At 31.6% G+C, this 15,791-nt stretch overlaps 1 protein-coding gene across 1 annotated transcript in view; it reads right to left on the bottom strand.

Moving 5' to 3' along the window:
• Positions 1-15,791, bottom strand: part of Mbd5 (methyl-CpG binding domain protein 5) — a 405,383-nt gene that overhangs the window by 46,635 nt on the left and 342,957 nt on the right. Inside the window, exons 8-10 of the mRNA XM_015479159.2 lie at positions 5,271-5,939; positions 1,762-1,864; positions 549-729 (exon numbers count right to left, since the gene is read on the bottom strand). Coding sequence (XP_015334645.2) covers positions 549-729; positions 1,762-1,864; positions 5,271-5,422 — 436 coding nt within the window. The 5' untranslated portion in view covers positions 5,423-5,939. The remainder of the gene's footprint in view (positions 1-548; positions 730-1,761; positions 1,865-5,270; positions 5,940-15,791) is intronic.

The following is a 15,791-nucleotide window of genomic DNA, read 5'->3' as shown; positions in this document are numbered from 1 at the left end:
GAGAGAGAGAGAGAGAGAGAGAGATTGAGAGTGAGTTGAGTGGGGGCTCATAAAAAGTTCTTGGCAAGATGATTTTTGTTTAGTAGGTGTTCAACAAATAGTTATCAAATGACTAAAAAAAAAAGAAAAAAGAAAAGAAACAGCTTGTTTTTAACAAAACTGCTAAATTGTTGGGGATTTAATATCACATCTTCCAATATAGCCCTATGAAAATGGCTACATTTGTTTCCAAAAAACCAATGGCACTTTCTTTTCTATGAGCTCAGCTCTGCACATCTGCATAGCATTAGGATGTGCTAATTAGTGTTTATTCTGATTATGTAACTAGATGATCTGCACAAGGAATTCTGGGAAATAACCTCATGGTAATTTTTCAGAATTAATTTGCTATTTGCACTAAAATGATAGATCATATAAAACCTTAAAAACACTGTGCATGTTTGAAAAGTGAAATGGGAAAATGCTTTGGCAAAGTGATTTCCAGCATCTCCTTCTCTTGCAATGGAGCGGGGGAGGAGAATTCCTAACCCCTTAGCCATATTACATACTTGTTCCTCCTCCGGGACTGGTGAGCACCAGAGAAGGATGTGGGGCTTCCATGCTTTTATGAAGTGTGGCCACTGCAATGATTTTTCTTTTATGTATGCATAGCTTTGTGACATCTTCATCTGCTTTAACATCTTCTGCAGTTCTCTGTTTCACAGCAGCTCCAGGATCAAAATTAAATACCTGGAAAAAGCACAGTCTTTGTTTAGAATACGTCTGCAAAAACATTTAATAAAAAGATCCTCTTGTTTTAAAAGAAAAACATTGTACTGAGATTAAGCCATAAATCTGAATAAAACTTTCTTAAGTTTTTAAACTTAAGGAAAACAATGTTATATAACTTAATAAATACTTCTGCTGAACTTACGGTTTTTAGTAGCAAAATAAATAATGAAAATTACAGTAATTCTCAGATAACCAAGATAAATATATGGAAAAGTTTAATATCTAATAATGTTTCCAATTTTAGATAGTTCCTGATATTATACCAGTACAAAAACAGATAAAATCTAGATATAAAAACAAAACAAAAAACTATGATATTTCTACATGCTAACTTTCCTTTGGCTTCCTTTTATTACTGTATTTATATTACCTTTTCACTGACTTAGAAAATCTACTGCTCTATTAAAAATTTACTTATTAGAAATTTTTTTTATGATGCAGTAACAGTAAAAAGAAAAAAGTTGTTTATTAATTTTTAGTTTGAAAATTAATACTATAAAACATTCAGAGAATGATCTATTTCTATAGCAAATAACATTTTACTATTTTAAGTAATTTTACTTTTTACCTTGTAAAGGAGTAAAACATTTTCATATTTTGGTTATGAGGGTTTGGCTTTACAATTTTAGAAACATCTATGACAGACTTATCAATAACCATGCTAAAAGTAATATTGCAGTTAGAATAGTTAAAGAAAATACTGCATTACTAAATATTGAGCATAGGTACAGCTCTAATAAAAAGGTGAATTGTGGTTTTAAAGAAATATTTAATATGAATATAGTTTGTCACCTTTGAAAATGACCTGAGTAAATTTCCCACAATCTTTAATCATTCCAAAATGCATGTAAAAGATGTCTAATTAGATAAAAGTTAAAACAAATACATGATTGGAGAACTAATATAAAAATGAAATGCCAAATGAGAAAAGCAAATATATAAAATACCTAAAAATAAAAAACTGCTGTAGCTCTATTGTGAAATGGTTACCTTGGGAAGAATAAGAGGACATTCCAAGCCACACTTGCATGTTCCATCAGTAAGCAGGTATGTTTTAACCTGCTCCAAGCAAGATAACAAAGACCCACTGGGACTGTAAAAATAGTTTAAAAATACATCAGGAAATAATTTTGACTGCACATATTATATGAAAAAAGGCATAATTTATAGTCTTACTGTCCTTCACAGGATAATATTTTCCTGCTAGGGAAAGCATTTTCTTTGTCAATATTATGCTAGCTACTAAATTATAGCCTTTAACACTATCGCTCTTTCTTTTGTACCAAAATATTTCTCAGAAAAATACAGATCTTCACAGAAAATTAAACAAAAGTATTTTGAAAACCAAGAGTGGACTAAAGATAGGAAAAATACTACTCTTAAGAAAGGACAGAAGCAGGCAAGAAAGGAACAGGGGGAAAAAACTACATAAAAGAATCACTATCATTTTAAACTACGACATTTACTTTCAAAGCTTGTTGAGGAAAAACTGAAACTTAGGAACATATTAAAGTTCAAACCAGAAAGTTGGCAAGTCTACAAAAGTCAGAGATAATATATTCTTCCCTGTTTATTTTGGAGTCTAAAACCAAGTTGACCCTATGTAAAAATATTTCTTTCTCTCCTTTACCAGTGTGTTTCTTTGAAGATAGATCATTGTGGCCTACTTCAAATTGTACTGAAGAAACATTGTGCAGAGAGGAATCTAACAGAGCTGACAAAAGATGGGAAGTTTTTGAGGAAATAGGGTGTTAGGTAGACAAAAGGTGCCTTGCATTTTTTGGGCTGGTAAGTGGGTAGGTTTTTTCATCTTACTCCTCTCTGGTCACAAAAATTAGTAAAACAGATTAAATACTAATTTTGATGATAGGATAAGTTTTTGATTTTTATTTACAATGAGTAGTAGTTTAAAATGGGTAATTTACATTTTAGGGCTTTATGAATATGTTGATTTTACAACTTATATCAGTATTATGCTTTGAAATTCCTATGAACTTTTCATTTGAAATTCTTTTATTTATGACTATTAGGTAAAATCCTAACTTAAGCCTTTAGATCCAATTCATCCAGAAACAATACTCTCCAATTCATACACAAAGTATTACACTACTGGCCATAGACTTTCTGCCTCTAAAAAACACAAGCAGTTGTGCAGTCATAAATGAACTAGCCTTAAAATGCAATTCATATTTTGTTTAAGGCCAATTGTCTAAATGACTTGGGCACAAAGAACAATTTAAATGAAAACCGTCATATTTATTTAGGCTACTTCTAAATGATATGCAAGGAGAGGCAACAAGAGGCTTTGGAGGTATAATAATTTCAATAAAACAAAGTCACCAATAACTAACCTTATTGATTTTTCACAATAAGAATTGATGAATTGGGGGAAGAGAAATTGCCAACATTTTGCTTAAGAGAAAGTGTATGCACTGAATCCTAAAGGAATTTCATTGTGAAATTAAAATCAAAGGCAAGAATTCCTAAATTCCTTTACAGTATTCTAGACCTCTTGAAACTCTTCCTCTTAGTCAGTTGGATTCTTTCCTTTAGTTGTAGCTCTTATAATTAACTTTTGGGGGCAATAATTAATGTAAAAAATAGTTACAAGTTTTACAGCATGGATACAGTTTAGAAAATTGGAAACAGGTGGAAAATTTAATGTGTCACCTCAAAATGCTACCAGGAGGCAGGAGAAATTGAAGATTAACCTAAAAATGCGGGGTAAACTATACATTGAGAAGGTAGCCATTGAAGGTAGGCTAGCCTCATACATTTATTCAAGTAGTATTTTAATTGGTTATATATAAACAAATCAAACCCAGGTGGTTTGATTTAATTTGAAAGCATTTAACCTTACCTGCAAAAGTTTAGTTTTTAAAATAATTCTCAAGTGTACAGACTTAAATTTGGAGAACTCATACTAACATGATTATCAGAAAAGTGAAGAAGTCAGTCTTGGAAAATTATGAACTGATATTAACTGAAAGTGACTGATCAACTTTTAATTAGACTTCTTTTTTTTTTTTTTTAACTTTTAGACTTCTTAGTTTTTGATTCCCAGACTTGACATGGTTTGCTCATAGCAATATGAAAAGTTGATTTATGTTTCATAAGATGGAGTAAAAAAAATTATCAAGATTTTTAAGTCATTTGCTTCAAGTTGAACATACATCATCTCTTTACAAACTAGAATAACCATAAATATAAACATATATCACTGATAATTTCTTATATTTATAACAAAGTATTTCTGGCACTTTATGAGCCACATTGGTAATAGAAACACTTGGAAAAAGTTATTCCTTGTATCTTTGTCCATCTTTTCTATTATGAGATGAGCTCCACATTCCTTGTGTTTTTATTCCTTCACCTCCTCGAATACAGAGCACATCATTAATATTATAGATATAAGAATTTTATGTGACAAAATAATTTCAGTGGGTAATTAAGTTTACCTCAAGAAGCACTTTACAAGCATACAAATCAACCAACCAAACAAACAATAAACCCACATCTGAACTGACTTTTGAGTTGTTAAAGCATGAAATTGTTTGTACCACAGAAAATACCTCATTCATACAAATACATCTATAGGGAACTGAAAATTCTATTGAAGCTGGGATGCAAAGAGCCACATTGAAAATAATAGCATCAATTTAATGATCCTGCTTAATGTGGAATTAATAAAATCTGAAGTCTACTTTTAATTTTTTTATTATATCATGAAGAAAGACTTATGGTAACCTAAACTTCTATATATTTATTGGAAAATTATAAATAAGGAACTTAGATGCCAATTATTTATTAAATAAGACTTAAAACTTCTTGCCAACAGTTCAGTTATTCCATTCAACTTGTTCTAAAAGAGATATAACATGAAAATTTTAAAGAGGAGGCATTTGCATTTAGTTGTATGATTTTTACTTGTAATATGAAGAGCTATCTCCATCATGACTTTATTTTTATTATTACATGCAAGGAAATAGATTAAAAACTGTGCAGAAAAAAATAAGCAAATTATTTTTGGTTAATATCAAGCATTAAGAAGTCTAATAAGTAAGACTGCTAATAGATTAAAAACAGAACTTTAGTATCAGAAAAGTCAGTTGAAGTACTTTTAAGAACAGAGTAATATTGCCAAATGGCATTGGGTCTATTTCCAATATTTTGCATTCTTCTGTGAATGTAGTAATGATGCTTTAAGTTTTTTAGAAATCTTCATATTTTTTTATCCTTATTACAGAGAAGCAGAATGACACCTCATGTAAACACAATTAATGCATAAAAATTCTCTCTGATAATCTATGTCAATTTACACTACAAAACAGTACAGAATAAAAATACTTGTGCATTTCTAGCACAGAGGTCAGTTATTGAAACTTATCTGAGGTGCTGTCAGTCACAATATTTTGTTCCCTCAAAGAAGAACAGACTCTTCCTCCTTAACTTTGGAACTATGACTTTGGAGGTGACATAGGTAATAAATAAGGGCTCACCTGACATAAAGAACTCCATTTTGATCCACACGACGCTGCCAACCCACAGGAACTTGTATAGCTGGAAGACCTCCTTCCTTGTCCCCTCCGTCACACTCCTTGCCTCCATTCATTTTCTGTGTCTGCTTGGGACTCTCCAAAGATATCAGCATTAAGATGATATCTTCATATTACAGAGCATGATGGCCTTCAAAAATGGGCCAATGCAGCACAGTTTTTCTCAGACTGTACAAAAAGCATTGGGAAGCTTCGGCTCAGTTTGGAACCAAGTCCTTGAACTCTGCCATTGTAAAATTAATCAGTTTCCCATTATACTCTACATTAAATAACCAATACTTAATTCCTAGGGGTGGTTTACATGGGTAAAAATGAGTGCTTACAACTAAGGAAAATCATAATTCACCAATGCTGGCACCTGTCTGAAGTGGGGGAGGGAGGAGTGTAAAGTTTTTAGTTGTACATTTTGTTTTGAACCTTGATGTTGAACTAAAATAATTTCTACTGTTTAGAAATTGGTGTCATTTTTACAATGTGAGTCAATTAATATTTTCAGGTACTACCAGCCCTTAAAGGCCACATTTTCTAAACTTTATCTTCCAATCTGAATCCAAGGTGTTGCAGGCTGGTTCATCTGATGCTTTCATGACTTCAGAATTCCAATAATGTAGCCTGAAACATATGCAGATACGTAAACTGTATATTTAATGTTGAAAACTGAGAAGCTGCACAATTTTCAAATAGAATAAACTATTAGCTGTTCCCTATCACTTTGATCTCCTCTGCCATCACAATAACACATCAAAGTGAACTTGTTTTCTTCTTTTAAATTGATCCACTTACTCTAGTTAAACCAATTTACTTGCTCTTCACCATTTGCAACTTTCTAATTCCTAGACATAGACCCATAATTACGGCATTACAAGTACATACACAGATACATACACACAGAGCCTGCTTCTAACTTGAAATCAAAATGTATTCAAACCTCTAATGTCCTGTAAACCCCAAAATGATGTTAATCCACTCACATTTTGATTACTCCTTAATATTATATGCAGCTATGCTTCAGCTTTCTTTCCTAATCATTAGCATAAAGAAGATAAGGTTTCTCTTTTTAAAAAAGTTAAAGAAAATAAATTTATAGTACATTTTCAAATAGAAGATTTCCCCCCAGTGTTATAGACTGTTCAGATTGGGAGCTGCTTTATAGTCAAGATTTTCAAAATCCCTCACATAATGGTGTACTTTCTTAATTCCTTTATTAAGTCACAGGGTTTTTTTTGGAGAAAACACATTAACTTGAAACTGTAGTGACCACTGCAACTGTAGGATGCTTATAGAATTCATCTTGATGAGGCTATTGCATAAAAAAAAAAAGACAAGTACATTTTGAAAAGATTTAGTACTTAATATTGTGGAAAATATGATGTCACAGTTGGTAGCACCATTTATTGTTGTAAACAAGCCTTTTAATGATCAATTTAGTATTTAGCATTTAGTCATATTGTTGGCCTCATAAAACTACACTAAAAGATGAGTAAAAAAATCATCCTAGTGTTATATGGTGGGACTTGTGATTTGTGATAAAAAGTTTTCAGTGATAGCTTCATCCACAAAATCAAAAAATGTTGTACCTTAAAGAACTGAAATAGAAGTGAAGATGCTCTGCTCTGGAAATCTATGTTAAATGACTTGAGATTCATATGGAAGCTTTAAACTGATTTCATAAAGTTTAAATGAAAAAAATTAATGCATTTTATAGATAATGTTTTAAATATGCATGTATAAACTAACAAATTAAAAAAATGTGAATGAACATGACTATTTAATCTGCATTCCTAAAACTCTATACACCTAAGTTGGTCAGAAACACTTTTTTGGATCTCCTCACTAGGAAAGCAAGAGATTATCTTATAGCAAAGCCCATCAGGTATATGCCTTATTTGTATTTATGTGTAGTCTTGGCTCTGAGACAGTTTAAGGATATGTAATAAAGTAAAGACTCATTTAGCTGTAAATCAGGGACTGTGCTTATGGGTGTGGCCAGCACTGGCAGGAAATGAGAAAGGTAGCAAAAATTTATTGAGGGAAAAGTCAGGATATAAAGAAAAGTACCAAATAATAACAGTCCCAAGGTGGTAATTTGCATCACTGGGCCCATTCCACTGTGCTCTGCTTCTCATGGAAATGACCCACTTAATGTTCTGTCTTCCACTCACTGTACCTTTGACTGTGACTTTTGCTGTTTATCTATGTGTTTATTCACATTTCCTTCAACATTACAGAGCAGTTACTGTGTAGTAGGCACTCTGCTAGCTGCTATGAGTATCATCTATGAACCCCAAAGTGAGCTAACTAGACTCTGAATCTGCTGATTCATTGATTTCGGACTTTACAGCTTCCAGAATTGTGAGAAATACATTGCTGTTGTTTCTAATCTACCTAGTTTTTGGAATATTGTTATAGTAGCCTGAATGGACTCAAGCAGTAAGGTACCACTTTATCCTAAGCATAGTGTAATGTTCAGCATCAATGTGGAAGCCTGGATATGAAAATAAAAATTGAAGTCATCTCCCTGAAGATTGATAATCACTGCAAACATTGACATATTTTCTTTCAATCATTGGTTTTTAAAGTTTTAAAGCACACACAAAAATGAGTTTCATAAAATAAACAAGGATATATCATCACCACTAAAATTTGCAATATAAGCATTTTGTCAGTTTTTTTTTTCCAAATAAAGAACATAGAAAATATTTCAGATGAAGTAAAATACCATCATCAGGTCCCACTTGATTTGCTTTTCAGACCCATTCCTCTCCCTTCTGCTCCAAAGGCAACTCCCATCATGATTCTGGCCTGTATCATTTCTGGTTATAATTTTATGTGCTTATTTCCTACATGTGTATTGTAAACAATATTTGTATTGTTATAAGTGTTTTAAAACTTTATATAAATACTACCATATTATACCATCCTGCAACGTTCTTTTTAAAATTTAACATTGTTTTGGAAACTGTCTCTGCTGAAATATACAGACCTATCTTTGTTGTAGATATACAGTTCAAATGCATTAATTTTTAACATCTGCGTAATATTCTATCTTAACATTTTACAACTTTTAATCTATCATTATGTCAAGCACATTAATGTTGGGTTGTAGAGCTTGTACATTTTCAACTTTATAGGCACTGCCAAATTGTTCTCCAAAGCAGTTATACTGATTCTAAATATTTTCTATGTAAGTGTGATTTTTTTCTTTTAAATATTGAATCGTCCCATTTTGTATTCTTTTCTTCTTAGGAATTTTACTATATAATTCCTATTAAGTAAAGCATTAAGTATTTTTCTAAAACATGAACATTAAGTACTGGATGGAAAATTTTGGCTAGTTATTTAAAATTTTGTTTATTTATGTTCCTTTTGTGGAGACAGCATTTCTCCCAAACTTTCATAATTACAAATAAATCTAAGAGAAATATTCCTGCATGTAAATCTATGCCCACCTTGATAATTCACTCAGAATTATTTGCTAAAATAGAATTGTGTAATTTTAGGGCTCTCGATTCATTTCTTTAAGTATTAGGATGATACTTTTAGGAAAGCACTTCAGGCCATGTGTCTTAAACTTTTGAAACCCATGTATGATTTCTTTGGTTAAATATGAAAGTATGTTCCTCTTGCTTCCAAGACTTTGGAATTTTATGTTATACAGAGACCCATTGTCCAAAATTAGTCAGTCTTTGTTCCTATAGTTTGCATTGTAAAAACTGCAGTTTCTCCTGTTTTCTGAATTTAACATATTAATATTACTATGCTTTTAAAAAAACCTTATATATTCCACATGTTTACCTCTCCTTCCCTAAAGACCTATTTAATGTGGCTTCATTAAAGCCCAATAAAACATGTTAAAAAAGAAAAGATACTGTAATATAAAAGCTACCCTCCATTTCACTAACACTCAGGATCCAAGAGAGATCATTCATATACTTATGACTTAATTTATATGTATTTGACAAACAATTTTGTAGCAATAACAATAAAATTCAAAAAGCATGTTTTGTGTTTGTGTGTGTGTTCTGAGAACACACAATTCCACTAATGTTTTCATTTTTCCTCTTTCCTTTCAATATGCAAATTAAGTCTCTTAAAATTGGCTATCAGTGAATTGAATTTGAGTGACTTGATTTTCTTTTTTTGTATTGGCTTCTTCTGATCATCCAGAATTCAAATTAGATGTCATCTCCACAAGAAAATTGCAAACCCCAGCCACTCTCTTAGACTTTGTTAATTCACTGATACCTCTTATTTTCTGATTATTACTGCTTATTAACTATCTTTCCCTTTAGGAATATAAACACATTCAGAGCAGCAGGGACCTTGTATCTCCAAGACCTATGTTCCTAGTTCTTGATATAATTCCTGGCACAGAGTAGGTGTGTTGGCTAGTTCCTGAAGATTGTGTATATTCTTTTTTTTAATATTTATTTTTTAGTTGGACACAATTCCTTTATTTTATTTATTTATTTTCATGTGGTGCTGAAGATTGAATTGCAAGGGCTCTACCACTGAGCCACAACCCCAGCCCAAGATTGTGTATATTCTAATTGATCAATGTAATTTTACGTTCTGAACTTTGCCATATAAACTTACAAAATTTTATCAATACATGAGAAGTTTTTAAAATAAGCTAATGAGTATACATGTTGATAAAATATAAAAAAGCTCTAGATTTTCCCCTAATGATCTCACAATTTTTGATTGATAATTTCTGTGCATGAATATGATGGGCCTTTTAAGAAAAGTAATATGCTGCACTGGGGATGTATCTCAGTAGTAGAGTACTTGCCTAGTATGCACAAAACCCTGGGTTTGATACTAAGTACTGCAAAAGGAAAAAAAAATCAAATTAATATGTTAACTTTAAAATTTATTTGTAAGCTATTAGTTTTATTTATTGAGCAATTTATGAACACATTAAAATTGAATAAAAATGGTAAAGTAAATAAATGCAACAACATAAAATTAAAATTATATTTCAATAAGATGCTAATTAATGCAATGAACTTTTTCTGTTTTACTAACAATCTTGTTAACTTAAGAATAAACTCATTACTTTATACAGTGTTAAGTGTGTACTTTAAAAAAATCATACCCAAAATATCACAAAGACTGAGTATCAGAGAATCTGACATCACAAAAACAAGTAAATAGCTATTCTTCTAAGTAACATCAAACATCATACATTTTTCAAGTCAAATTTAATTAATGGTAAAAGTAATGAATTGGTTTTAGAGTGGTGATTATTATGAATAAATTCTATTAAAATGTTTATAATGTCATCACACATTGATCTTATGCTTACTGGTCTTGTGTACTTGAATACACAGTGGTATAGAATTAACATGTAATGAATTATTAATTTATCACGAGACTGTAAATTAAGTAAAACATGATATTATTTGATATGCCTAAATTATCATTCATACTTTTTATAACATGATTATAAACTTAGCTCATGAAATATTTAAAGATAAATAAGTCCACTTAGAATCCTACATTGCCAAGAGTGAACATCTCATGTTCTCTAGTTGAAACTGAGTCCCGCATAAAACTTGTCTCTGAGCTGGGTGTGGTGGTGTATGCTTGCAACCCAGCTATTTAGGAGGTCTAGGAAGGAGGATTACAAATTTGAGAATGGTCTGGTCAATGCAGCAAGACCCTGTCTCAAATTAAAAAAAAAAAAAAAAAAAAAAGGCTGAAGATGTAGCTTAAATGGAAGAGCACTTGCCTACCGATAAGCATGGACCTGGGTTCAATTCCCAATATATCAACAAAACAACAACAAAAAAACCCCTCAAATCCTGCCTCTGACTCTGTACTTAAATTCTCAAACAATATATACATACAACATGTGTGATTGGATTTCCTAACCAGTCCCCAACTTTCCTCATCTATTTAACCCTTCATTTAGTTTTTCAAGCTATGCATTTTAATATATGAGTATATTTATCTTTACAGTATATCTTCTTTCATTCTTTTTTAAATCTTGCAATAAATTAACCCCATTTTTATTCTGATTATTATTTCCATTTGGCTCTTATCACTGGGCAGCCACCTCTTCCAACACATACTTTTCAGATAATATATCCTTATAAGAGACCCAATATCTTTGCCTGCCTCTACTTAACTCATTCAAACTATATCTGTATACTTATATTTTGTTTAACACAATTGTATCAGGATATGTTCAATAAGCATATCTTTCCTGCCCTAACAACTAAAGTATTTCAGTTTCAGATGTTCTTGTACTTTTAGTATAGAAGGGTATAAAAGTTCACAATTAGTGAATAAGAGATTGAATTCAAGTTGGAAGGCTACATTTTTCACAAACTTTGAAGTATAGGGACAGGGTCCCAAGAGTTAGGCCAATCCTCAGAGTCAAGGTTAAGAAGCACCTTGGCCTACATTCCTCCCTCTAGGGAGGAAGTTTACTTATAAGGAGGAGTGTTTTGCATCTTCCACTCTGGTTTCTTGGAAGGCCATTGTCATGTAAACAACCCGAACTAGCTTACTTTAGAATGAAAGACTATGTGTATAGACAGAAGTCTAGCTGCCCATCCAGGGCAGTGGGGTCCAAGACATGAAAATGAGCCTAGGTACCATCATGTGGAATAAGGATGAGCTGGCCCAAATGAGTCCAGACTAAATTGCCAACTCACAGAATTGTTAAGTATTATTTCATATAGCCAAAACCCAAACTGGAAATAATATGAAAGTCTAAAATAGACTTTAATTATAGTATTGAAAGGCTCGTAGCATTACTGGTTAAGAGTATAAGCTCCAGAGTCAGACTGTCTGTATGTGAACACTGGCACTACCCTTTATGAGCTTGTGACCTTGGGCAAAAGAGAATATAACGTTATATGATTGTTCTGTGAAAAAAAAATAATTATATGTACCTAAGACATAGTAAATATCCAAATTATTATGAATAAGCTATTAAAATCATGTTATAGAAAATTTTGCAGCACTGGGAAAGGCCCATGATATTTTTAGGTGGAAAAAACATACTACAAAGCCATATATACAATGATAAAACTTAAATTACAAAGTGTTACTCCATATGTAAATATAGGCATAGAATAGCATTATTTGCCCAGTTACCACTGTTAAGTTCTTTAGAAAAAACATATTTTCTTTGTTGCTTTTCTGTACTTGCAAAATTTTCTACAGTAAATAAGCATTAGGTCTGCAATCAGGAAAAATGTTATTTCCATAAATTTAAGTGTTGTTATCTGTAGATTAGCTAATTGTTTTCTTAATCCTTAAGAGCATTAAGGAAACTTTTACTAGAAATAAGAATAATGTTTGTGTGGCTGGGGTCGTAGCTCAGTGGTAGAGCACTAGCCTACTACTAATGCAAGAATAAATGGTAAAAATTACCCTTTAAACTTGCTTCGTTTACTTTTAAATAGATTATGTAAATGCAGACAAGTATTTTTTATTGATATTCTCCATGAGAAAATCATAGTAGTATTATAGAAAAGCAAATAAATAACATACTTATGCTGAGGACTAATACACAGAGATTTATCATAAATAATTTCTTCCTTCTGAATTAGTAAGCTCATCAATTATTTTATAAATATTCTAAGGTTCCACAATAATATTCCACAATTATTTTATAGTATTTTTGGGTTTGATCCTCAGCACCACATAAAAATAAATAAATAAAATAAAGGTATTGTGTCCACCTACAACTAAAAAAAAAAGAGAATAATGTTTAATCAAGTGGAGAGAATATACGCAGAATCAGAGAGGACATTGCACTAACCTGAATAACTTAAATACTACAAAGAAAAATTAAGGCTGTCACTTTGGTTCTAAAATGCCTCCAGGCTCACTCCTATTTGTCAGCTTAGAATAGCATCTTCTATTCCTATCTTCTTGTTTTTCATTAAACTAGTTCCTATTTATTTTAGTTTAAATGTCACTCACAGGTCTTCCTTAATTTCTCCAAACTCAAATATATTTGAGTTTTCAAGTCCCACTTAGGTTCCCTTTGTAATTCTCTTAAAATACCCACTTCTTTCCTCCTCATGAATTACTCCCTATAACTGAACTTTTCTTTGCCCTTGGCATCCTACATGACTACAAAGAAAAAGTGGTGGAGACAGAGAGCTTCAAGTTAAATCTTCCCTTTCTACCTTTGAAATATGAAAAGATGTGGAAAGGGAGGTTATGAATGCATATGTAGAAAACTTTCTCTCTTAAAAGTAAAAAGGTGAGCAGTCATCAGCTCTCAAATACATATGATTAAAAAAATTTAGAGAATAATTTTAAAGAATATTCTGTTGCCTTAGAATATTTATAAAATAATTGACAAACTTACTATAATTCAGAAGGAAAAAATTATTATGATATATCTCTGCATATTAGTTTTCAGCATAGAATGTTATTTATTTGCTTTTCTATAATATTAGGTTTCTCATGGAGAATATTGATTAAAAAACTTGTCTGCATTTACATAATATATTTAAGAGTAAACTCAGCAGGTTTAAATGGTAATTTTCACCATTTATTATTGCATTAGTAGTATTTTAGTCACTTAAGATGCAACTTAAAATACACAGGTCAAATCATTGTTGAAAACTGATGTACATCAATATTGATTTTTCCTAAAACTGTGCTGTGAGAATAACAACAAATTATGCTTATATTTGTAATATTCCAAAATAACCGATATGTATATTATTTTACTATAGAAATATTTAGCATTTTTCAATTAATTTGAGAGTGGATTAAGTTCCTACATGGAGCAAACAGTACCAAACAGAGTTAATGAGTCCCCCAATAACCTTGAAAATAAGGTTACTCTTTTCTGTGTGCGTGAGGTTGGAGACAGAACACAGGGTTTTTCATGAACACTAGGCAAGTACTTTATACTAAGCCTATCCCTAGATTCAGGCAACTCTTTCAAAATTTTTATTTATTTTAAAACTTGTGTATACCATTGTATGTTTTTATCTTGTGCCACATGATATTCTGTGTTAGAGTCTGTAAATAAGTCAAAATAACACCTGGCATTTTGCCAGGGGAATGTTAGAGTTCGTAAACAAGTCTGGATGGTGCCTGGCAAATGCCAGAGGGAGTGGTTTGAGAAGTAACAAAAGCGAGCCATTAAGTGTGGAGATTCCTTATTGGTTGACTGATGTATCTAGTTTATGCTAATTAGATAAGCTCTGTGGAATGTATAAATACTGCTCCTGTCCTGCAATAAACGGCTCCTACTCCTGCTGTATCAACGTACACAAGTTATTCGTCACCCCCCGGTTATTTTGCTGCAGCCGGACTGCGGCAATTCTGAAGTACATATAAATTGCAGTATTATTAGATTTAGCTAATTAACAAATGTATCACCTCATGTAGCTATAATTTTTATGGTGAGAGCATATAATATCCACTCTCTTAACATTGTTAAAAATACAAGATATAATCATTAACTATCGTCACTTTTCTGTACAAAAGATCTCTTGAAATTTATTCCTCCTATGTAACTATAATTACATATAGTAAGCCAATGTCTACTCCCTGTAGCATTAGCCACCCAGCCTTTGGCAAGTACCATTACACTTTTTACTTTTATGAGATCAATCAACTTTTTTAGATTCCACAAAAGAGAGATCATGCATTAATTGTCTTTCTGTGCCTAACTTATTTCACTTAACATAATACTCTGCATGTTCATTCATGATGTTGTAAATGACAGGATTTCATTCTTTTTAATGGCCAAATAGTATTATATTATATCTTTCCTCTATCTACCTACCTATGTATCTATCTTATTTATTCATCTGTTGATACTTACTTTGATTCCATGTCTTAGCTATTGTGAATAGTGCTGCAATAAATATGGAAGTGCAGAGGCCTCTTCAACATACTAATTTTATTTCCTTTGGATACATTACCAGTAGTAGCACTACTGGTTCTTATGGAAGTTTCTATTTCTAGTTTTCTGAGGAACCTCCATACTTGGTTTCCAAAATGGTTGTACTAACTTTAGCAACAGTATGTGAGTTTCTCTTCTCCATGACTGTACCAGCACTTGTGACTTTTTTTTTTTTTTGTTGGATAATCGACACCCTTAACTGGAGTGAGATGATGTCTCTTTTATTTTAATTTGCATTTCCCTGATGAATAGTGATGTTTAACATCTTTTCACATATTTGTTGGCCATTTGTATGTCTTTCCAGATCTTTTGAGTTATTTGTTTTTCCTTTTTCTCCCATTGAGTCAAGTCTATATACATTTTTAATATTAACCCCTTGTCAAATGTATAGTTTACAAATATTTTCTTCCTTTCTGTAGGTGTCTTTTCACTCTGTTGCTTACTTTGCTATGTAGAAGCTTCTTAGATTAACTCAGAGCATTGTTCTTTTTTGCTTTTGCTGACTGTGCTTTTAAGATCTTAAAAAAAATACAAAAAAAAAAAAAAAAAAAAAAAAAAAAAAAAACCTT

This window comes from Marmota marmota, unplaced genomic scaffold (genome assembly GCF_001458135.2).
Source record: "Marmota marmota marmota unplaced genomic scaffold, marMar, whole genome shotgun sequence".
NCBI classification, from domain to species: domain Eukaryota; kingdom Metazoa; phylum Chordata; class Mammalia; order Rodentia; family Sciuridae; genus Marmota; species Marmota marmota.
Note: the sequence above shows the minus strand (reverse complement) of the source record. Positions and strands in the feature narration are given on the sequence as shown.